Genomic DNA, 25,291 nt, shown 5'->3' on the forward strand with positions numbered 1-25,291 from the left:
GAAATAAAAATATCCACATAGTACTGGCAATGAATGGACGGGGCGCAGGTGTTTAAATGGCGGTTAAATGACGTTTTAATGGTGTTTTAATGGCGTTTAAATCCTTGGAAATAAATGTAGAAGCCCTTAATTCTTTCTCTTTGCAACATTCACAAGTCTCCTTGCTGCATTCTGCTGTTAAGTTTCCTTTTTCAACGCAAGGCAGTTGTGTACTGAACCCTGAGTATGTAACAAGTTATATGCTTGGAATAGATCTTGAGTTGCATTTTTGAATCTTTGGAGGGGCCTAAATTAAAAACCAGACACATTCTGAGTTCCATGAACTAACTATGGACTTTTCCACTTGGGGACCTATGTGCTGTCATCCCAAAAATGGTTAAAGTGGTGCCATCCCAGAAAAGCAAGACCATTTTGCTAATGATTATCATACACAAAACACAACAAGGGGTTAAAGGCACATTGCTGAGGGTCAGATTCGAATTTGACTATCAGATGGGTGAGGACAAATCCCCATTGCTTGCTTAGAAATGCCTTTTCTGAGCATGCTCCAAACAGTCCTTTCCACAAGTGCCTCCCCTCACATGCCACTAGGAGGGAGGGGAACCAGGGGATCCTCCTTGTCCCAAAATCTATGTGAGAGGGAGGCAGGATGAGGCTTCCTTTGCAAACTCCATAAAACCAACACAAAGACACACACACACACGAGAAAGAGAGAGAGAGAGAGAGTTATTGTTATTCTTTATATAGCATTGTAGATTTACACAGCGTCAGAAAGGAGGGGTCCATAAGCCTGCCTGATTCCATTGACACTCCCCAATGCCCTCCTTTAGGGCATGTCCTCCACTTCTCTCTTAAACGTCTCCTAAAGTTTAAGTGAAATCTCTTTTCTTGTCATTTGAACCCACCAGTTTGTGTCTTAGGCTGCATCTACAAGGCAGAATCAATGCAGTTTGACCCCTCTTTGGTTCAATGCTATGGAGTTCTGGAACGTATAGTTTTATGAGCCATTCAGCCTTTTCTGTCAGACAATTTTGGTGCCACAACAAACTACAATTCCCACAATTCCATAGCACTGAACCATAGTAGTTAAGGTGTCAAACTGGATTATTTCTGCAGTGTGGATGCAGCCCTAGTCTCTGCAGCAGCAGAAAACAAGCTCACTTCTATATATTTTTTTAATATAAAAGAGCCCTGGTGGCGCAGTGGTTCAATGCCTGTACTGCAGCCACTTACTCAAAACCACAAGGTTGTGAGTTCAAGACCAGCAAAGGGGCTCAAGTTTGACTCAGACTTGCATCCTTCCAAGGTCGCTAAAATGAATACCTGGATTGTTGGGGGCAAATTAGCTTACAGTTGTAAACCGCTTAAACACTGCTTAGGCGGTATGAAGCGGTATATAAATGAAGCTTGTTTGTTTGTTTGTTTTATTTTTTTTAATTTACTTCTATATGAACAACCTGGATTGGTGTTTCTCTTTAAAATAAATATGGCCTTCAACTTGCTTCTAATACTATACAACAGGGCTGGAAATGACGCAGTCTTCTTTATATTGCTGGACTGCAACTCCCAGTGTCACAATGGTGTCTAGGGCTGCTGGGACTTGTAGTCCCACAACATCTGAAGTGTGACATGATTCCCATCCTCTGCTGTAGATGTTACACATATTTGTTTAAATTGTTGGCAGTGTCTTTGAGTAAAATCATTATGCTTGTATATATGCTCATTACAGCAAATCAGATTGTGGAAACAACGGCATATTTGTTTTGGCTCGCACTCGGCTCCAAAAGTCTAGTTTCCTTTTGTGCCTCTTGTTTACACTGCCTGCCTTGAACAATAAAATAAATGGTTTGATATGTGTGCGCTTAAACTGAATTTTGCTCATCTCTTTCCCTTGGCAGAGCAAAATGTCTTCATAATCGAAGACATTTCTCGGGACTAACCTAAACCCTTGTAGTGGGCTAACAGTCACCTCATGGACCCAAATGCCCCAAAGGCTCCAGATCATGTCTGATATTGGAAGCTAAGCAGGGTAATTCTTGGATGGGAAACCACTAAGGAATACCAGGTGCTCTCAATAAATGCCATAGGAAGGCCTCTGAGTATTCCTTGCCTCAAAAAACCCATAATGTGGTAGCCATAGGCTGAGAGGGGATTTGAAGGCACATAAACACAGAAGTCCCATCACAGTGGGATCTGCAAGGGATTGGACGAACAGTCATAAAAATGGGCGGCTGACTGGTGGTCCTTTAGACATAGGAGTTTATCATATGGGAGGAATTTCTCTTAATTTCGAATGAAAAGAAAGGGGTGCCAAAACGCATTCACGTGAATTCGCTAGTTCAGCAAATTTATGTGAATGCAAATTGCGTTTGAACTGACTTCCCATTGCCTGAAAATAGCTTACCATTGCCCAAATTTGCGTGTGGTAGTCTATCATGCAATAACGTGAAACCCCATGATTGCGTTCAGATTGCCATTGGATTATACTTCCAATTTCCCTTGTCTGATAATGTCCATACCCTCCAACATTTCACAGCTGAAAACCGGGACACAAATGGCCAAGCAATGTCAGAATGTGGTCAAGATGGCAAAAGGTATTAATGAGGAGGAATATACAAGCTGGGAAGGGCTGTACCTATTTGCTTTTACCAGAGCCTACAGAGAAGGGCAAGGAGCTGCCCTCTTCTTTCCTTTTCTCTCCCCACTGAGTTAAAATAGTGCAAACTTTTTCCACTTTTCAGCAACTAAAGTGAGCTGTGGACAAAAGAGGAAAGCAGTGGAAGGACAGAGAAACTGGACATTTTAACAGCCGATGAAAAAGTGGGACAGTGGAGGATTTATTGGGACTATCCCTGTCAAATCAGGACAGATACAGGTGATGCCTTCTATGGGTCCCAACCAACAGAGCCAATGTCAGGGAGGATGGGAGGTACACTTGCAAAACATCTACATTGCCACAAGTGGTTCACAAGCAATTAATATAGATTAGTAGTTCAAGACTGCAATCTTACACCCTGAGTAATCTTTCTTGAACTCAGTTGGGCTTCCTTCTGAGTAGTCCTTACTAATTTGAGAGGTACCCTCCCAACTTTGTACTAAGGAAGTACCTAAAATGTGCAAACGATGGAGGATGGTGGATAATAGAAGCAAAAGCAGCAGAGGTATCAATTAATGGCTCACCCTTTGTGCTTATATTTTATTAAATATAATTTCACAAAGCTCCACAAAGCCCACAGGGAAGCCTATAATCCCATATAAAACAACAATAAAACCACAGTAGAACGCGTAATCAAAAGCTGACAATTAAAAGCAAACTTCCAAAGCAGCCCCAATTCGACAGCTTCAGGTCATTACCAAATGGACCATTTCTCGAGGTACATAAACCATTGTCAATTCAAATGGTTATTTCTAGTGTGTCCTACAAATTGGAGGAGCGGGTTTGTTTGAAGTCAGTTTGCAGCAACTAAAGTAAGCTGTGGACAGTGGGTTTGTTTGTAACGAAGGAAGCAATTGTTGTAATGCTGTATTATTGTTAAATATTAATAAAAATTGTATTTAATTTTTTTAATAAAAAATCAACTTTGCTTCCCCAAAGCTGCTAAATTAAATGTTTTACTTTGTTTTAAAATATAAGTTTCGCAATTACTATTCCACATTTGCAAGAAAACAAATAAATGCAAAGCAAATTCTCCTCAGCATATTCCTTTGAGGAGAATTCCTATGAAGAGGGAGCCAGATTGAAAAGGAGGTCTGGACTTACTGTTGTTTAGGAAAAATATGGAACAGGGTTCCAGTGCCTTTGACAGAAGAAGTGTAGGAGAGGGGATTTCAGCTTAGCAACACCAGAGGAAAAGCAAATTTGTTGCTGGAGGAGGAATACCACTGCCATAGTCTGGAAGTTCTGGGAAGAAATGTTTAAAGAAACAACGGTTATTACTAATGAGGATTTAAGATGTGGCATCACTGTCCTTGGAGTTTATCAGACAGGAGGAATTTCTCTTAATTTTGAATGAAAAGAAAGGGGGGCCAGAATGCATTCACGTGAATTCAGTAGTTCAGCGAATTTATGGGAATTTGAATTGCGTTTGAACTGACTTCCCATTGCCCGAAAATAGCATGCCATTGCCCGAAATTGTGTGTGATCACCTCTCACGCAATAACGTGAAACCCCATGACTGCATTTGGACTGACTTCCCATTGCCCAAAATTGCGTAGGGTAGTTTATCATGCAATAACGTTAAACCCCATGATTGCGTTCAGATTGCCATTGTCTGATAACGTCCTTAGAAGAGACAGTTCAGCCTTTCAGAATGGGTAAAACCTGTAGAAATGCTGGGAAGCCACTGAATTATGGTATTGTATGAAAGGGTAAAGTAGGTTTTGATAACATCCACTGAGAGACCTGGTGGTTTTATTTTATTCCACTTCGACACCCCCACCCCTTTAAAAAGCTCTGGCCTAGCAATTCATCAAGCTCTATGAAATGTGTTTTGGTCAGAAGACAGTTTAGTCTTCTCTGTAGGAAGCAAAAGAAATGTGGAAAAGGGATAGAGGCGAAACTGCCAACAGGGTTCAGAGCTTCATGCAATGCTTCATCGAGGGGCCTGAGAACATTAGGAGATGCAGCCCTGGGCAAGTGCATGGCAGGCCCATTTTCTGCCAAGACTCTTCATGGGCTGCACAGATACACAAAGCCCAAATACCTGCTCTGCAGCCATTCTCATAATGGCAAGAGGAAGATTCATGCCTCCTCCCTCCTTGAAGGTCTTTAAGTAGAGGCTGGATGGCCATCTGTCAATGGGGATGCATGGCAGAATGGGATTGGGCTGGATGGCCCTTGCAGTCTCTTTCAACTCTGTGAGTCTGATTCTGTTCCCTATTGCCATTTGAGAGGTACCAGAGAGGAAAATGGAGGTATTTCCTCTGCAGACCTTCTTCCTCTTTACATTTTGAGAGTGACTGACAAAGAAAACAGGTATTTGGGGAGTACAGGGTTCTGGGGGGTTTCTATATTTTGAAATGTGGGGTGTCTGCATGTTTTAGAGAAAAAATTGATTGAAAATTGTGTGTGAGAGAGAGAGAGAGAGAGAGAGAGAGAGAGAGAATTGGTGTTGAGTGAGGGTCTTTGGGGGACTCCTGGAAGGTTTCAGGGCGCACCCTGAGCTAGCCCTTGGAGCATTTGGGATGGAGGGATCTGGCCCTGACTTCTATTTTATTTCCTTACCTTGTCATAGTCACACGCAGGGCTTCTTGCTGTTGAAATGAGAAGACTGTAAAAGGCCCAGGTACTAAAGAAAGTCAGATGGCTGAATGTGGGTGAGGAAGTCAGGGGCTAAAGTAAACTGTGGGAGGAGTGGGAAGAGCAATGAGAAAGAGTCAGGGGCATAGAGCCAAGCGAAAGAGGGACTAAGGCCCGTTACAGACGGGCTTAAAAGTACGCGTGGAGCGCGTACTAGGGTTAAGACGGGGCAGTGCTTCTGCACCGCCCTAACCCTAGTGCGCGCTGTGCGTGCACAAAATGGCAACAGCCATTCCACACAGCCGCCGCCATCGATACGTCACGGCCGCGCCGCCTCCAAACGAGGTGGTGCGGTTGTGACGTATTGGGGTCGCGGCAGGGCGCCTAGGGCGCCCTTTCCGCAACCCCAGAAGGAGCTCCGTTTCGGAGCTCCTTCCTGGTTTGGTCCGCTGGGCGCAGCCTTCAGACGGCTGCGCCCAGCGGACCAAAGGAGAAAGGGGCCAAATGGCCCCTTTCTCCTTCTCCCCGCCGCCGCGGGGTGTCCTTGGGGCTTGAAGCCCCAAGGACACCCCTTTCCAGGCTGCGGGGAAGGGGCCTTTTGCCGCTTCCCTGCAGCCCGGAAAGTGGCGGATCGGGGCCTCAGCGGTTGCTGCTCTGGCCGCTGAGGCCCCGATCCGGCAGGGAAAGGTGCACCTACAGGCCGCCCCAAAGGGGCGGTCTGTAACGCACTTACATCAAGGTGTGGCTTAGGAAAATCTTAAAGCCACTGATGGCAAGAAAAGGTAAGAAGAGAAACTGCAGTCTGGGTAACCATGAGAAAGGGAGAAAGAAAAAGAAGTGATAGGAATACTTACTTTGGGGGATAGAAATCTTATTGCTAGTCTGCTGAATCAATGGTAAATTCAAAAAAGACTTTACCAAAATTTGGAACAGGACATCCATGTTCACATCCTGATTTTAATTCAAAGACCAGTCTTTGGATGCAGACCTATATTACTGTGTTGTCTATTCTTACAGAACAATCTTATGCATGCATATGCAGTAGGAAATGGCAGACAGTGTCCAGCAGGGATTACTCTTGCATAATTTTAATGGTTGTTTTCATGTGTTTTATAGATGTTGTTCCACTTTGGGAGAAAGGCAGGATAAAACAAAAAAATAATAAATAAAGAAACATGGAGAGGACTACCATCTTGAGAAATCCAGTTTTGGAAAGTCAATGTAATGTCAGAATATATGGTGCAGGATTTAGGGAGAGATACCCAGAGGTATGACTAGGGTTGATGTCACTCAGAAAGGGCTGCCAGAGGGAGCAGCGGCGGTGGCCTGTCCCACCCTCCTTCCCTCTCTTGCTTCCCGCTGCGTCACTTGCCTGTCACTCCAGCAGTCTACCTGCCACCTGGGCACACCTGGAAAGTCTCTGTTACCCTAGCTCTCTCTGGCAACACGCTCCTACCCTACTCTACCCTCCTGCTGCCTTGCTTATTTGCATGTTGAGACCCAGAATAGGCAGTCAGGGGCAGACAGGTGGCCAAGTAAGTAAGGCGGCAGGAGGGGATGGAAGGGGCATGCGCCCACACTGCATTGGCTCCCTTGGCAGAGAGATCCAGGGTAGCAGAGAAGCTGGAAGGGGTGTGTGTGCTCACCCCTTCTTCTCCTGTGCCTCAGCTGAGAAAGCCATGGCAGCAGAGAAGAAAGGGGCAGGCAATGGCAGCAGCACCACACACCAGCAGCAGCAGCCTGACCAGCTGTCACACTCTCACATTGGTACCTGCTACAATCCACACACCCCTTATGACACCCCTGCATACCCCACACCATGTCAGTTACATGCTCCATACAGACTAGATCCCCCCCCCCCCCAGATGGTATCGAACTGCAGCTTCCGCTGGCACCCACAATTGGGCATGCTGACTGGGCTGGATGGGAAATGGAGTTCAACATCTGGAGAGCCATTCTTTGTCTTGTTAGAAATGTTTGAGGGTAGCAAAGCATACCCCAGTAAAAATAAAAATAAAAAAAATAACAAGAGGAGGGAGGCAATCCATCCAGAACACTGTTTTTTATTGATACAAAGAATGAATAAAAATGCTCCTAATGCAACAGGAATGGAAATTCAGTCTTATGTTTTACAAAACATGGACCAGTCTCTTCAAGACTGAAAATATGAAATGATCACTAGAAAATGTCTAAACGCCTAGGTGGCTTTCCTCAAGCGGTTTGGACTTGACCAGCTTCCTGGAATTTCTTCAGCAGAGGTTCATCAGCCCGGAGGGCGAAGGCCAATGTCCGCTTCTGATAGTACTGCGAATCATACTCCAGGTTTTCTATTACGTCGGAGAGGAGGTGGGCTCGCTCCACAGTGCATCCGGGCGCATCGTAGCTTAGGGCAGTGAAATGGACATGGAGATGGTAGTAGGATGGCTGGTAATGGAGGTAGACCCGTAACTGGGACCCAGAGATGCTGAAGCGCTTCGCTATGGCCTCCTGGGGGGGGGGGGGAAGCATAACATGTTAATGTTTTAAATCAGCCCTTTCTCCTTTTTAGTGATTGTACCACAAGTCAAGTCAAAACCTTAGATATTTCTTCATATTTTATTCCTCCACTCCACTTTTAGTCATCTACGCACTCTGTTTAAAGGCCTCCAAGGAAGGAGACTCCACTACAATCTCCGAGAAAGGAGTATGTTCCACTGTCGAACAGCCCTTACTCTCAGGAAGTTCCTCCTAATGTTGATCTGGAACCTCTTTTCCTGTAGTTTGCATCCATTGCTTTGTGTCTTATTCTCTGGAGCAGCAGAAAACAATCTTGCTCCCTCCTCAATATGACATCCCTTCAAGTATTTAAACAGGGCTATCATATCACCCCTTAACCTTCTCTTCTCCAGGCTAAACATACCTAGCTCCCTAAGTCTTTCCCTTCACCATTTTAGTTGCTCTCCTTTGGACATGCTCCAGGTGCCGCAAGATCTCTCTACATAGAATTCACTCAGACAGAGACATCTGCTATAAAACATAAACAGTAACTTCATTAAATAACACAAAGCAAGAAAGTATCTTGGGCAGGTTACTTCAAACTCAGGGTGGTTACATGAACCTTTACTTGCAGGCTTCTCCCAGTCCCCTCTAGACTCAACTCCTCTCCTGTTGGAAGGCCTCTCTGCCTCCGTCAGGTTCCTCATCTGTCTCGCTCTGATGAATCTCTCTCTGCCTCTCACTCCTGCTTTTATATGTTTCAATTCCAAGCAGCCTCCGCCTCACAATCTACCTGAACTGCGATTGCCAGAATGCCAAGCTTGCCTATCGACTCTGTCACAAGCAGCATTAAGGGCTCTTTCCTGGGCTAATATGCTGATGGAGGAGCAAATGTCTGAAGGACTCCTGTTCATAAAACACACTACATGTTCTACCTTGCAGAAGATAATCTTCTATTTAAAAGGACTATCACATACATATCCTCCGACATTTCACAGATTAAAAAAGGGACCTGTTGCCAAATATCACCAGAATGAAGTTAAGAGGCCAAAAGTTATTAATGAAGAAGCACATCCAAGCTAGGAAGAACTGCAACAGTTTGCTATTGGGAAGGGAAAGGTTCTGATTCCTTCAGTCCTCTCCTCCCAGCAAGCTGAGTGCAAACTACTTTTGCACTTCTAACTTAGTTTGCAGCCATGGAAGTAAGCAAAGGACAAAGGAGGAGGAGAGAGAAACCATTTTAAAAGCCACTGAAAATGTGGGACAACAGAGGATTATTTAGGCCTGTCCCTGCCAAATTGGGAGGCTATGCACATGACAACACTGTTTTGAAATCATCCTTTCATCGAAGGGCTAGTTCAAGTGTAGTTGAAAAACAGGAAAGCATTGAGACTGCCCATCAAAAGTGAGCACCTGGAAAGCAGGCTAAGGAGCCATTGAGCCCACTTGGCTGCTGTCAACCCCACAATGAAGGATGGGATGGTGTTTCGGTCCAGGTGAGAGTCAGCACATAAACAGTGGGACCTTGCTATCCCAGGATGCCATGTGGATAACAAAATCTGTGGATGCTCAAGTCCCATTAAATATAATAGCATAGCAAAATGGTGCCCTTTATACCAAGTGGCAAAATCAAGGTTCCCTATTTGGAATGTATACTTTCTTGGAATATTTTCAAGTTGTGGATGCTTGACTACATGGATAAAAAATCCGTGGATAAGGAGGGCTGGCTGTACATTTTTTGAGACAAATTTTGAACAAATCTAGTGATGCACAAATAGGGCAACAATTGGGACTGAGGTTGCATTCCCCTCCCCTTTTTTTAATTTTAAATTTTATTAACTGGCCTCTGGGGTTGTTGTGCAGCATTTTATCCATTTTTACTACCTCTTGGCCATTCTAGGCCCAGTTCACTTCCTGCTGGGAAAAGGCCTCCCTTGGGCCTAAAATGGTGATAGTGGCAAGGAGGATATGCCAAAATGGGTTCCCAAAGAACCCCAAGGAGCATTTGGGTGGAAAGTCTGCTTCAAGGTCACAAAAACCTCTTCTCCTTCCCCACATTCCCTGCCCAAGGGATAGAGAATGAGCCAGACCTGGAGCTCAGCAGTTCCCATCTGGTTTGTAAGCTTCTTCTGCCAGTGTTTACAGATTAAGATGATTAGAACAAAGGTAACAAACAAGAAGCTATTTCAAGCCTGGGAAACTATTACCTTGGAACTAAGCTCTAGACTGGCTGCATGCTTCATGGAACTGATTTCTGGTTTGCAGCAGTTTTGTGCACATCAGCCTTTCCCAAACTAGGTGAATCACGAACTATTTCAATGACTTGGCAGTGATGTGTCTAAGTGTGTGGTACACCTTACAGGAATTTTCAGACATCTGCTCTCATTCCCAGTCTTTTCCACACATGGCCATAAGCATGTACACACAAACATGACATTACACTGCTCTATCAGGTTGAACACCCCCCCCCACCAGAAACACATAATGCAGGCCTTGGGCTTGTCTGTTTTAGCTCTTATTCCCTTTCCGTTACTTTGGTAACAAGACCCCTGGGCCAAGGTTGTGATGGATGAGTGCATGCCCCCCTCAAAAGCGACCTTTCCTGAATTTTATGGCTTTCTACTCCAGCTTCATCACTCTGAGTGGTTTGGCAAACTGTAGACTCCCATTACCACATAATGTATTCAAAGCTATGAACAGCAGCACTGAACATGTCAGAATGCTCCAAAAATGCCAGGCTCTTTATCTGACTCAGAAATCACAGGAAACCATTTTGCTGGGTCAGGCTCTGGCTTAATCTCTCTGTTCTATGCTGCATGTTTAATTTGAATTTTCAAGAAGATTGCAATGGTGGCAAATTTCATCTGCTCTGGACATCAGTCTCTTGATCCTGGCAACATTTTACTTGAAATTATATTTATTTTTTCAAAAAATATGTATATTCCACCCTATATCCGAAGATCTCAGTGTGGTGAACAACAGGATCAATTTAAGCAGTTTAAAATATAAAACAATAAAAGACCATTCTAAAACATACTAACCTATCTAACAAATCAAGGCAAGTTAAAACAGTTAAAACCATGTAGTGTTCCTATGCCAATCCCACACATCTCAAGACAGGAATCAACTTGACATCACAACCCAAATAATCCCCTGCAACAATGGGCTTGCCAGAGCCACAGCCCCAAGGGGAATTTCAAAAGGCAGACAAAGGTGTTGAATCATAACCAGAAAACAGTTCAAAACGTTTTGGAGTAGAATCCTCTGCTGATGTGCCGGCAGTGTAAGTCATTTTTTGACTTGTGTTGTGGAACAACAAGCCATCAGGATCTGGCCAGAAAGCTTTGTGTCCTGACAGAGACGGTTTCTGCTTTGGTTTCCATTGCAGTCCCTGCAGCCTTTGTTTGAGCCTCTGCGATGCATCATGTCCTCCTATTCTAATAGGATCTTCATCGTTACTTCCAAAGGAACAGGGTTGTTTTTTGTAAATTCATTTCCCATTTCAGAGCAAGCCAGTCCAAAATACTTTGTGTTGCAAAACGAACAGTTCACAATCCTGCAATGTTGTTGGGGAAATTGGTTTCCCCACCCCTTGCTATTGTGGTGGCTGTAACAAAGTCCAGCAGGGCAACAGAAAAGATGAAGTCACAGTGTCCCCACAAACCAAAAGGGTTTGGCACTTCCCCCGCCTGGTTCCATTAGCACTGTGGGACACTGAGCACAAACAGCTCCACTCACAGCCACCATGCAAAACCAGTTAGGCCTATCCTCCTGTGTAACCTACCCCAAGAAAGTAAAATGTGAAGTGCCAGGGTTGCACTTTGAAGCCCTCTTAATTACACCTTCACAAGAGAGAAAAATGCAACATGTTGCAAAAACTAATTCTCTGTGAACAATTCCTTTAGTTTTGGGAAGAACAGGCAAAGTGTGTATTTGGCTCCAGCTGAAGATCTGTGATCCAACTTATTCCCCAGAATTAGGCAGAGCCAAGAGGAAATGGGAAACTGTTTTCAAAGATGGGTTGCTTTGCTCTGCCCAGAAGCGTAATGTTACAGCCTGAATAATGCTGACCAACTTAACTTAGCTGTTTTCTAAAGTGACGGGCCATTCAAGAGCTCCTGACAAGCCATTCAAGAGCTCCTGAGCCAACAGAAATGTGAAACAAAAGAGGAAACCTGTCAAACATGAGGGATTTTTTAAAAAAAAAGATGTTTCACATTAAGGATGACATGAGCAGATATGCAGAAGGAAGCGACGTCATGGTTAGAAATGTCCTTATTTGTTCTCCTGAGATGGCTTATAATAATTTTTAAAAGATTAAGCTAAAACACTAGCTTACAAAAGTAAAAAAATAATTAAATAACAATATTATTTTTAAAACACAATTAAAAAGAGTTAAAAAGATTTAAAACATACTTAGTCAAAAGGGAATGTAATCAAAGCTTGTATCACCATCACCAGATCTGGCTTCTCAAGGAATGGGAGTAGCTGGCACACTAGTTTTAGCTGTGCAAATGCACTCCTGGCCAGGCTCAGATTCGAGTCCAGGAGAACACCCAAGATGCAAGTCTGAGAGTTTGGGGTTTGTGTCTGTGTGTATATGTGTGTGTGTAACTCCAACCACCACAGTTTCAAACTCTATTCTCTGCCTTCTGACTGAACAGGGGCACCTGTGTTTTGGCTAGATTAAATTTCAGTTTGTTCACCCTCATCCATTTCATTACTGATAGCAGACACTGGTTTAGTACAGAAACAACTTTCTTGGAGTCAGATGGAAAGGAGAGATAGAATTGTGTCAGCAGCATACTGATGATATTGAACCTCAAACCTCTGGATGGTGTCTCCAAGTTGTTTAATGTAAATATTAAACAGCATGGGGGACAGAAGTGAGCCCTGGAGACACCACATGCTAGTGGCCAACTTTTCTAACAGGCATCACCTAGCTCCACCTTCTGAGTCTACCCCTTCAAGACTGAAACCAATGCCTAAGAGTCCCATCTCACGTCCCAGAAGAATATGAGGGTTGATGGTATTGAAAGGTCTAGCAGAACCATCAGGCACACACTCCACCTGTCTAGTTCCTTGTGGAGGTCATCTAGCAATCATAGAATAATAGAGTTGGAAGAGACTGCAAGGGCCACCCAATCCAACCCCCTTCTTCTGCCATGCAGGAAATCTCATTAAAAGCATCCCCACTGACAGATGGCCATCCAGCCTCTGCTTAAAGACCTCCAAGGAGGGAGACTCCACCACAATCTCAGAGGAAGGAGTGTGTTCCTCTGTCGAACAGCCCTTACTCTCAGGAAATTCCTCTTAATTCCTGGAGCTTGCATTCATTGCTCCATTGGGTCCTATTCTCTGGAGCAGCAGAAAACAAGTTTGTCCCTCCTCAATACGGCATCCCTTCAAATATTTAAACAGGGCTATCATATATATCACCTCTTAACCTTCTCTTCTCCAGGCTGAACATCCCCAGCTCCCTACAAGCTTTTTCTCTGTCCCATAGCCTGGCCTCAAGCCAGACTGAAATGGATCTGGGGGGAATCTTTGCACAAACATTCTTTGCACAAACCTTGCAGGAGTGGAGGAAAAGGTTAAGGGATCAGAGGAGGATGGAAGCCTGGTTCCCTGGGAGGAAGGTTGTTTGTGCCTGAGAATCAAGGATCGCCACGATGAACTGGATGCACTGGGTAGGCATCAGTTGAGACTTTTTGTAACTGACCATAAAGATGAGTGCGTCCAGGAAGGCGTGTGTGGTACAGACGTTGGAGGTGACTTCTCATCAAGAGAAGCCAGTTGCTAATGTAGGGAAACAGGATGAGACCACCAGGCACTTTGAAAAATGCATGGAGCCGTGCATAGACCAAAGAAAAGGGAGAAAAAGCAAAACAGCCTGCCATCGAGGGTGAAATAGGGCTTATGAGAAGGATTTTGCTGAAGAGAAGGATGCTTTTGTTGCCAGAGGACAGCTAAACTAAAGGACTGTTGATAACCAGAAGGGAAGTGCTGATATCGGGGCTTGAACTGGTGGGTAAGCTGCTGCAAGCTGAATTTTCAAGCCATGGATCTCATTTTGTGATTATGCTTGAGGCGTCTGTCCATAGAGGCCTGCCTCATCAAAAGGCAAATCTTCAATTGTGTTGTGTGCTTGTGCTGACAGGCCTGAAGAACAGAGCCATGCATGGTGGCGAGCTACTGCCCCTGCAATGGCTTTACCCCCACAGTTGGCAAGTGGCGTGCCATGCTTATGTGTTGTCAGTCAAGCATTCAGGCTTCAGTGTGATGGTCATGACTATCCTACTGCCCTCCTGTGGCAAGTGGTCAATGAACAGAGAGAGTTTGTTCAAGAGGAACTGGTGACATGTGCCCATACAGGTGGAGTATGTGGCAATTTGAAAGATGAGAAACAAGACTGAATAGAACCTACTCCCCACAGCATTCAGCTTCTATTCCTCTTTGTCTGATGGAGTAGAGTGGATCCTTTGGGAAGATGTGGATCGTGCCACGTCAACAATACAGAGTTAGGCTTGGGATGATGGTTGTCAAGAACTAGCTGCTGCCCTCCCCATACTCAATAACTGGCTTCTGAAGTTAACAGATAAGCTCTTTATTGAAGGAATGGAGGATATAACTTGCTAGGAAAATGCTTCAGACAGATCTAAATTGCAAACCCAAAATCACAGATACACAAGGAGCCCTGGTGGCACAGTAGTTACAACGTTGTAAGTTCGTCCCAAAGGAGGGCTCCAATGTCCACTCAGACATCCATCCTGTTGTAGGTCGGTAAAATGAGTACCCAGCTTTTGGAGGGCAACTGGCTTACACATTATAAACTGCTTAGGGAGTGCTAGTTCACTGCTGAGGAGTACAGAAATGTACTTGCTATTGCTATATACAGTAACAAAGACCAGCTCCACTCTCAAAGTCAAAAAGCTGTTACAACATTTTACTCCCACCCAAAATGTGCCACTTATATACCTTCCCAAAACATTTTTGCAATGCACATAGTTCTGAAATTCCTTTCCACAAGTTATCTCTCCCTGTTCCCAGTGATTCAGGACATCAAAGGATTAGTTGTCATCATTAACAGTTTAATGACCCCCAAATTCCTTAGGGCAATATTCATTATCTTTTCCCAGGCTGGCACTTAACTTAATACTCACTCTGCATCTGATTCTTCTCAAACAATGAAATGGATTTGAGACTTTGATTTAAACACAAGCACTGAAATTGAAAACTCTAACATACTATATTTTTAAAATACATTTATGAAACTCAACCTTTACTAAGAAAGTATTCCAGTTACATCTTTATTATTAACCTTGTGTTAAACCAACTCATAACAATTTATTACACCTTAAAACATCATCCTTTTTTCTCATTCTTTGCATAGGTACTTATGAACTTATTTGTTTATATACTTAGAAACACAAGTCTTCCATAAGCAGAGGGACAGGGTAGCCTTTATATGGGAAGTGAAAGGGATGGGATTACCACCAAAACATTACTTCCACAGCTTGGAAAGCTCTGAAAACTGCACTGTGCAGGCACAGAAATCCCATCTTACGCGAGTCACAGAGACTATGAAATCGAACCATCATCACTACTGCCACCAGCAACTCATCTCAACCGGTAACCACACAAATTGCTTGCCCAGCCTTTCTTGTTGTCTCTGGGAAATGCCTAACAGCCGGCCTTAGACTATATCAGCTCCCCCACACTCTCATTTGCATGCAGCAAAATGGGGCCAAACATTGCTCCCTCCCCCACCAAAAAGTGCTCACTTTGCACTTTTTATGTGTTAAAATACTGTAGAAACCAGCTTTCTGTGTTTGTGGGTAATCTTCACAAGAGCACAATATGCTTGCCAACCAGAGCTGAACATCCTCTAATTTCACAAAAATAACCTGCAGATCACAACAATAACATGGCACTAAAATTCTATCCATACAAATTTTGTAAAGCTATTTATGTGAACATCTGATCATCTTTTATCGATGTCTATACAGCTTCTTACTGTTTTTAAAATAAAAACAACAAATTAACCAAGTAAACTTTTGGTGCAAGATTTCTGAAGTTGCTCGGCGATGACCTCTCATTTTCACTTCCAAAGCAAATGGCACAGTGCTGTTGGAAGGGCAGCTGTAATGGGCTGAAGGGCACACATAAGGCAGGCGGTAAAGAGACAGCTTTGCAAAGTGGATCTGTAAAACTCAATCCTGCCCAGATTTACTCCAAAGTAAGCCTCACTCATTGTGGTGAAGCTTACATTCTAAGTAAGCATGTAAAAGATTTTGGCCCTGGATGTTTAAGCGGATTCCTGCTGAATTTCCACTTGGGTGCCAGCTGCTGCTGGGCACAGTGCCACTCTATTCTGAAATGCTCCATGGTCCCAGAAAGACACATTTCATTTTGTCAGCTCTGCCTGGCAACCAGCAATTCATCACTGGGGAAAATAACTGTACCCTGAAGACCAAGTATGGATGGTGGCAGTAACCACAGGAGAGGGAAGGAGGGGGGTAATCTTTTGGCAAGAGAAGGTATAAATCCACTCCACTGTGGGGAAGACGCTGCTGGATATGAAATATGCAAAATAAATAATTTGAGAATTCTCCACATTAAATTATGAAGAGGAAAGCTTGAATCCTTCTTGATTGCCAGCCAGAGATTCACCAACTTGGGCTGTTAACAAACTGCTCAGATGCTGACAGGGGCAATTTTCTCAGAACTTCACAGGACATGAGTGAGCAGCTAAAGAGAAATGGAGTTCCCACCCTCCTACCCTCAGCCCACTGGAATTTCCCCTCAAGTCAGCCCTCATCTGGTGCCAGCAGTGCAATGTTACATCTCTGCATTATCTACACAAGTCTTGCTACAGCAGTGTGTGTGTGTGTCTGTGTGTGCATGCTTGCGTATGCATGTGTGTGTGTGTGGGGGGGGGGGCGGAGTTGGCAGGCTTCAGCTGTAATCCTCTTCATGCTCTTAACCAGCCCCCCAAAGGATATGCACTAGAAAGGAGCAAACAAGACATTTTTAAAAACCAAGTAGAATATTGCCTATGAAACAATATTCATGCACTGAGAACTGCTGGTGGTATTGATTACTTTTTTTAAGGTGCTGATATAGGCTATAGTGCTTGAGCAGTGTGAGAAGCAAGAACTCAGCTGTTCACAGAGGTAATTGTTCTTCCTCCTCCTCCTCCTCTTTCTCCTATCACCATTGTCATCATCATTATCACTATTACTATTATTATTACTGTTATTAGAAAAATTCACCATGTGCCCAAAATAAGAGGTGAAGAGGAATTGTGTTTCTTTCCACTAAATTTATTTCAACAGCATTAGGTCCCCATCATAATTGCCCTGGCCAATATCCTACTGAAGTCTAGAGCAGCAGAATAAGAACATCCCACTAGGCCTCTTAGGTGCTGTAGGGCATATTTCAGAGAAGGGAGTTGGCAAACCACCTCTGTGTATTCTTTGCCTAAGAAAACCCTATGTATTCATGGGGTCACTATATGCCAACAATCAACTTGAAGGTGCCAGAGCCACCTAATTTTTCAGTGCCTTGCTCTGAGATGTCCTTGGAACCAATGCATTATGGGAGTTGGTTTAGGAAAATAAGTATTGACAAGGCACAGGTGTAGCATAAGAAAGAGTCAGCTACATCTGTGCCTTATCAATACACAACACTACCGCCTTCAAGCCTTGGTTTTGAGGAGCTCCCAAAGGCAGGCATTAAAGAATCTGGCTGCTCAAAAGAGAGCTTGCTTCTGGCAGGAGGTTCATACTTGGTGGGTGCCTACTCCTTTTGAAGCACCAGGCATGTACAGGGCAACACGCTTTTACTTGCACAGGGTCTTGCATACCTCCCTGCAGTGCAATAATCCATTGTATGATTGGAAATATTGCCTCCAGCACTACAAGGTCCTGCTTCAAGTCTGTTACCTCATCTTTCTGCCATTAATTCAAGGTAATATTTCCACTTCGCCCCTTTATCCTCCCAAAAATTCTGAAGTAAGTTAACATAAGAAAGAATCAGCTACTGGTGCCTTTCCCTTTAACAGCAGTTCTATCTATAGCATTTAGCAGTTGGCCATGTCTTTTGCACTACACCATGAAAAGTCTTTGTGTCCTGATAGTGACTGACTGATTGCAGATCAAACTCTGTTAAATGCACAGGAGTTTCTTTCTCTCTCAGCAGTAGTTGATAACCCTAAATGCTGTAAATAGGAGAATAGCAGAGAAAAGCAGTTTCCACATGAAAAGAAACATTGCTGTTTGTGTCACTAAAATTTTAAAAGTCTGCATTAAAAGCTCCATTCCACAGAATGGGGTCTGGCTTTCCAAAATTACATGCTTATTTTGGAAAGTCAGACCCTTTTCCACAGTGTGGGGCTTTTAATGCAGTCAGACCCTTTTCCACGGTGTGGGGCTTTTAATTGTAGGTCCCAAACAGACCAGCAGGAAGCACCGTTTTGGGGGTGACATGGTGGCGTGGGGTTTAGATGCCTCAACGCCACCCCATGCCGGTGTCATGCTGCCGGCCTGCCCAGACAGCGGGCAGCGTTGTGGCGCTCTGGCAACAGCTGAAAGGGCACCCTTTTGCCAGCTCAAAAAGGAGCTCCATTTTACTGCCTCTTTTTGAGCCTGCAAATAGCCAGATTGGGGCCCTGGCATGCAATTGCTGCAGCCCTGATCCAGCACTTAAAGGGGCGGCATCACGCTATCTCTTTAGGGCCGTCTGTTTAGTCACTCAAACAATATTTCTTCTCATGGGAAACTGCTTTCCCCTACTATTCTCCTGTTCACAGCACTTAGGGTTGTCAACTACTGCTAAGAGAGAAAGAGGAGATTGTGTGTGTGTGTGTGTGTGTGTGTGTGAGAGAGAGAGAGAGAGAGAGAGAGAGAGAGAGAGAGAGAGAGAGAGAGAAATATTCCAACAGTACACAAGGACCCCATGCATGCTCAGGCTGTGAAGAATCAGGATGAGGAAGGTCTGAATTAAACCAAGAGGATACCCACCTTTCCTTCTTTTGAGATGTTCCAAAGCAAAGGGAGATGCTCAGCTGTAAGGTCCCGTAGTGACTTGATTTGCCGGCAGTGGCAGATGGCAATCAAATACAAATCATCGAGCTGCAAAGACGAAACAGATCACCAAGGTTAGAGAAGCAGAAGATGGATTCTCAAATTTGGTTACAATAAGTCATAAAGAGTAAACCTCCTCCTCCCTGGCCAGTTTTCCATCAACAAAAAGGAGGAAATATATCACCACAAAAGTAAACATCTATTTGCTAATACTAGCATGTGCTCTCTCACACACATGTATATGTGAGCACGCAAATTTTAAAACAATTGCTATAACTAGGAAACTGTAGCCATCCAGATGTTTGGGGCCTAAAATTCCCACCAGCAACAATGAGAATAGTCAGTCATGAGAATTTTTGGAGATGTAGTCCAACAGGATCCAAGCCCTGTGATAATCTAAAGAGGGGAAAAACACAACATATTTTATCCTAAGGAGGAAAACTGTCACCTGGAAAGCAGTGTGTCTGCTCACTCAGGCCGTGTTTCCACTGGCCTAAAACACACATTAGGATGCGAATTAAGGGGGCATTGTTCCCATCTAACCCCGAATTTGATCTGCATTGCCCCGAAATCATTCCCATTCAGTTTCGAATATGATTCGGGTTTTATTGTATAATATGGATTAGATGCCTATACACCGGTTTAAAAAAACAGTAGGTTTTAACATGAATTATTTTTGCTCCCAGGGTCCGATTTGCGGTATCCGAATGGGAACAAAAGGGTGTCTGATTTGGGAACCAGGAGATGGGAGGAGCAGTGCTCAAGGGGTTGGCCTGGGGGTGTCAATCTCTTTCTTCTCTTTCTGCATCACCAGGGCCATTTTCTTTCTTCCATTCGCATAGCCTTTCCCCCCGGTGGATTGCAACCTCCCCTCTGCTCCTCGTTCATAGACCAATGTGTGAGGAGAGCCATTAAACACCATTTTAAACTATTCTTTTTTCACCTCTGCCTGAGCGCCTGAACAGCAGATGGGCTTTGCAGGACATCCCTGCTTGATTGCCCCCCAGACAGCCCAGGGAGCAATGGGGGAGGCAAAGAGATTTGGGGGAATGGAAGCTCCTTCCAGAGGAACTATGGGAAGACAAAGGAGAGCCTGGACGCCCAGGGATCTGTGAGGGGGGGGGGATCTGAGCCTTCTCTCCTCTCTTCCCCAAAGAGTCTCTCCCCACTGAAGCCCGCTGCCTTCTCCTCCTTGATCCGATTTGCCAAGCCTGAGCTCTGGATGCAGTCTCTACCCATTGAACCCCACTGCCTTCTCCTTGATCCGATTTGCTAAGCCTGAGCTTTGGATGCATAGTCTCTACCCATTGAACCCCACTGCCTTCTCCTCCTTGATCCGATTTTACAAACACACACTATATAGATAAATAGGTAAAAAGATATATATATATCTATGTGTGTGTGAGTATTCATATATAAACATGTGTGTGTGTGTGTATAATATATATCTTTATACACTTACATATGTTTATATATGAATACTCACACACACACACACATGCATATATATATAAACACACACACAAACATATAAGTATATACACACATACATATTTGTGTGTGTGTGTGTGTGTGAACACACGTATATATACACATATGAATGTATATTTGTGTGTGTGTGTGTGTATTTCTAAAGTAAATTATAAAGTACCAACTTTTTTAATTTACGAAAAAAATCTCATCTGTAGTTCCAAACCCACTGTAGAAATAATACAGTTTGAGACCCCTTAACCTTCCCTGGCTCATTACTAAGGAATTATGGGAACTGTTGTGTTTGTGAGACATTTATCCTCCTCTGCCAGAGAGTGCTGGTGCCATAATAAACTACCATTCCCAGGATTCCCTAGCACTGAGTTATGGCAGTTAATATGGGGAGACTCAGAAGAGCAAGGGGTTTAGGATGAATAGAGGCTCCTTCTAGTCTGGGGAGACACAACAGAAGAGCCTCAGATGCAGCCGATTTCCATTGGCTGCCCCAAACCTCCCCCCCCCAAGACTTGTGACGTCTGAAGCCTAGGCGCTTGACTGACAGATTGCAGACACAAATGGGAATGGGGAGCAAATTAATCCGCTTTAAAATAAAGCGATTTAAAATAAATGAGAACGAAAACAGGAGCTAAATGAATCGAGGTAATTTGCCCCTTTTCGTAATGGAAACGATGGAAAAAATTTGAATTATTCTCAGAACATAATCCAAATCAGAATCGTGCCAATATAATCCGTTTTATCTGTCAAGTGGGAACACCCCCCATGTCTGCTATCCAGATCCTCCACAGTCGCTGATCTCCCTTGTTATGTTTTGTGAGCTTTAAAGAGGACTTGGACTGAGCAGTCCTTCAAAAGGTAGTTCTCTTCAAACAAATAATTGTTCTCTGACTGTTCTTCAAATTAAAGGAGCATCCTCTGTAAAGTAAGACTAACAGACACACCACTCTTCTGAGTATACAATGTAAGGGGTATTCAAATCAATCCTGCCAGTGTTCAAAGAATGAAGGAGCTAATAGGACAGCCTCAGCTGGCCACCTTTCCCTCACTTTCAGAGGATGCATATTCAGCATTATTGTGCATGGAGCCCTCTGGAACTATGTGCACAGGCTCCACTGCTGGACTGAGATTAAAGCCAATAATTGCTAAAGCAGTGGTTTCAACAAGGAGCTAAATAAAGGGAAACAACCTTCCCTAAAAGACCTTCTAGTCACCAGTATGGATACCCCCCCCACACACACACACACACACTCCAATATACAGCTGCATGGAAATACTCAATGGCCCTGTTTGTATATTACTGTAATTCTTTTTTGTTTGTTTGTTTAGGGCTAACCATAAATAAATGAGATTGCTCCTGGTCAGGTGCTGTGGCTAGTGCATGTGGCTAAAGAAGCCAGCACTCTCCATCCTAGTTTAGTGTGATGCCCAACTCTGGCATGTGCTTCTCCTAACAAACTAGAGTTATAACTTTATTCTTAAGTAAGGATTCTGTTTATTAGGAGAGCAGTAAACCAAAGACTGTGTTTTGATGATGTACTGAACAAATTATGGTGGTAGAGTCTCTGATGGGTGAAATCAAGTGGAAATCATCTTGCTCATTTGGGATAAGACAAGGTTGTTGTTTTTTTAAACAAAAATAATTTATGACCAACATAGAATCATAGAATCGTAGAGTTCGAAGATACCCCAAGGGCATCCAGTCCAACCCCATTCTGCCATGCAGGAACTCTCACTCAAAGCACCCCCAACAGATGGCCATACAGAATCTGCTTAAAGACTTCCAAGGAAGGAGACTCCACTATACTCCGACGAAGAAGTGTGTTTAACTGTCAAACAGCCCTTACTTTCAGGAAGTTCTTCCTAATGTTGAGCTGGAATCTCTTTTCCTGAATCCCTTGCTCCATTGTGTACTAATCACTGGAGCGTCAGAAAACAAGCTTGCTCCCTCCTCAATATGACATCCTTTCAAATATTTAAACAGGGCTATCATATCACCTCTTAACCTTCTCTTCTCCACGCTAAACATCCCCAGCTCCCTAAGTCGTTCCTCATAGGGCATGGTTTCCAGACCTTTCACCATTTTAGTCGCCCTCCTCTGGACACGCTCCAGTTTCTCAATGTCCTTTTTGAATTGTTTTGCCCAGAATTGGACACAATATTCCAGGTGGGGCCTGACCAAAGCAGAATACAGTGGCACTATCACTTCCCTTGATCTAGACCAGGGGTAGGCAACCTTTTTGAGCCGGGGGCCGGGTTGCTGTCCCTCAGGCGACTGGGGGGCCGAAGCCGGGGGTGGAGCTTCAACCCTCCGGGGCGTGGCCACGTGCCGGGGGTGGAGCTTCCACCCTCTGGGGCGGGGCCGCATGCCGGGGGTGGAGCTTCCACCCTCCAGGGTGGGGGCGCGTGCCAGGGGGTGGAGCTTTCACCCTCCAGGGGCGGGGCCACATGCCAGAGGTGGAGCTTCCACCCTCCAGGGGCCAGGCCTCCCCATCTTTGCTGGCCCCTGATGGGGCCCCAGGCCCCATCAGAGACCGGCAAAAAAGCTGGTGGGGGCTGCCAGCGCTGGAGGGCCCCCTGGATGGCCCCAGCGACGGCACCGGGCCTACCAGAGGTCCCCTGCCGCCCTCGGAGCCCTCCTGGAGGGCCCCAGCGACGGCAGCAGGCCTCCTAGAGGCCTGCCGCCGCGGCCGCCCGTCGCAGCTTTTCACCGCTCTGGGCGCCGCCATTTTGGGCAAAAAAATGGCGGCGCCCATAGCCCCAGAGGCCGCTATGGGCGCCACCATTTTTTCACCCAAAATGGCGGGGGAGGTTGCGCGAGACTTCACCGCCATTTTGCCGCCCAAAATGGCGGCGCCCAGAGCAGCGAAAAGCCGTGACGGGTGGCGGCGGCGGCGGCAACAGCAGCCAGGGGCCGGTGGGCAGGCCTCTGCGGGCCGCATCCAGCCCGCGGGCCGGAGGTTGCCGACCCCTGATCTAGACACTATACTTTTATTAATGCAGCCTAAAATTGCATTGGCCTTTTTAGCTGCCGCATCACACTGTTGACTCATGTTCAACTTGTGGTCCACTTAGAATCCCAGATCCCTTTCACATGTAGTTTCATTCAGTCAGGTGTCCCCCATCCTATATCTGTGCATTTCATTTTTCTGCCCTAAGTGCAATACCTTACATTTCTCCGTGTTGAATTTCATTTTGTTAGCTTTGGCCCAGCTTTCTAGTCTATTCAGGTCATTTTGGATCTTGATCCTGTCCTCTGGGGTATTAGCTATTCCTCCTAATTTGGTGTCATCTGCAAATTTGATAGGTATGCTCCCAATTCTGTCATCCAGGTCATTGATAAAGATGTTGAATAGCACTGGGCCCAGGACAGAGCCCTGTGGGACCCCACTGGTCACTTCTCTCCAGGATGAAAAGGTGCCATTGTTGAGCACCCTTTGGGTTCGGCCGGTCAACCAATTACAGATCCATTTAACAGTTTCTTTGTCTAGCCCACATTTTACAAGCTTGTTTGCAAGAATGTCATGGGGAAACCTTGTCAAAGGCCTTACTGAAATCAAGATATACTATATCCACAGCATTCCCTTCATCTACCAAGCTGGTAATTTTATCAAAGAAAGAGATTAGGTTTGTCTGGCATGACTTGTTTCTCTGAAACCCATGTTGACTTTTTGTGATTACGGCATTGCCTTCTAGATGTTCACAGACTCTCTGTTTAATGATCTGCTCCAGAATCTTTCCTAGTATAGATGTCAGATTAACTGGACGATAATTGTTGGGATCCTCCTTTTTCCCCTTTTTGAAGATGGGGACAACGTTTGCCCTCATCCAGTCTGCTGGGATCTCTCCTGTTTTCCAGGAGTTTTCAAATATGATTGCCAATGGCTCCGATATTACATTTGCCAGTTCTTTTAGTACCCTTGGATGTAGTTCATCTGGTCCCGGAGACTTAAATTCATTTAGATTAACAAGGTGTTCCTCTACTATCTCTTTACTTATTCTGTGCTGAAATTCCCCTATTCTGTCCTCTGCTCCATTACCCTCAGGTTGAGCACCCTTTGTCTTTTCTGAGAAGACTGAGGCAAAGAAGGTGTTGAGTAATTCTGCCTTTTCTCTGTCCCCTGTTAACATTTTGCCATCTTCTCCACACAGTGGCCCTACCTTTTCCTTCTTCTTCCTTTTGCTGCGGACATATCCAAAAAAATCCCTTTTTATTCTTTTTAACCTCTCTAGCAAGCCTGAGCTCATGTTGCGCTTTAGCTTTTCTGACTTTACCCCTACACATGCCTGCTATTTCTTTGAATTCCTTTTTTCTGATTTCCACCTTTTTCCATTTCTTATACATGTTCCATTTCAAACTTAGCTCGGTTGAAAGTTCCTTAGTCATCCATCCTGGTTTCTTGAGACACCTCCGATTTTTCTTTCTCACTGGAACTGTTTGAAATTCTGCCTTCAGTATCTCTCTTTTGAGAAACTCCCATCCGTCCTGAACTCCTTTCCCTTTTAGTATTTCTGACCACGGGATCACCCTCAATAGTTCTCTAAGTTTACTGAAATCCGCTCTCCTAAAGTCTAGAATGTGTGTTTGACTATGCCTGGCTTCTCCTTTCCATTGTATAACAAACTCCAGGAGAACATGGTCACTTCCACCTAATGATCCCACCACTTGCACCCCATTAACCAAGTCATCCTTGTTGGTTAGGATCAGATCCAAAATAGCTGACCCCCTTGTTGCCTCTTCCACCTTTTGGACCATGAAATAGTCTACCAGGCAAGTGAGGAATGTGCAAGACCTTGTGGATTTTGCTGAGTTTGACTTCCAGCAAATATCAGGATAGTTGAAGTCACCCATCACTACTGTATGTTCACAGACTCTCTGTTTAATGATCTGCTCCAGAATCTTTCCTGGGATTGATGTCAGACTAACTGGACGATAATTGTTGGGATGTTGTGGGATTCATTCTCAATTCATAGAATGCAGAGCTTAGAAACATTTTTAAACAAA

General features: G+C 44.6%; 1 protein-coding gene across 1 annotated transcript in view; it reads right to left on the minus strand.

Moving 5' to 3' along the window:
* Positions 1 to 7,305: 7,305 nt before the first annotated feature.
* The window catches only part of DCPS (decapping enzyme, scavenger), a 68,595-nt gene continuing 50,609 nt past the window's right edge, over positions 7,306 to 25,291 (minus strand). Inside the window, exons 5-6 of the mRNA XM_089537787.1 lie at positions 18,739 to 18,849; positions 7,306 to 7,726 (exon numbers count right to left, since the gene is read on the minus strand). Of these exons, the coding sequence (XP_089393913.1) occupies positions 7,451 to 7,726; positions 18,739 to 18,849 (387 nt within the window). The 3' untranslated portion in view covers positions 7,306 to 7,450. The remainder of the gene's footprint in view (positions 7,727 to 18,738; positions 18,850 to 25,291) is intronic.

Source organism: Sceloporus occidentalis, unplaced genomic scaffold (genome assembly GCF_023333645.1).
Source record: "Sceloporus occidentalis isolate IW3139 unplaced genomic scaffold, rSceOcc1.0.p SCAF_9, whole genome shotgun sequence".
Taxonomy (NCBI): domain Eukaryota; kingdom Metazoa; phylum Chordata; class Lepidosauria; order Squamata; family Phrynosomatidae; genus Sceloporus; species Sceloporus occidentalis.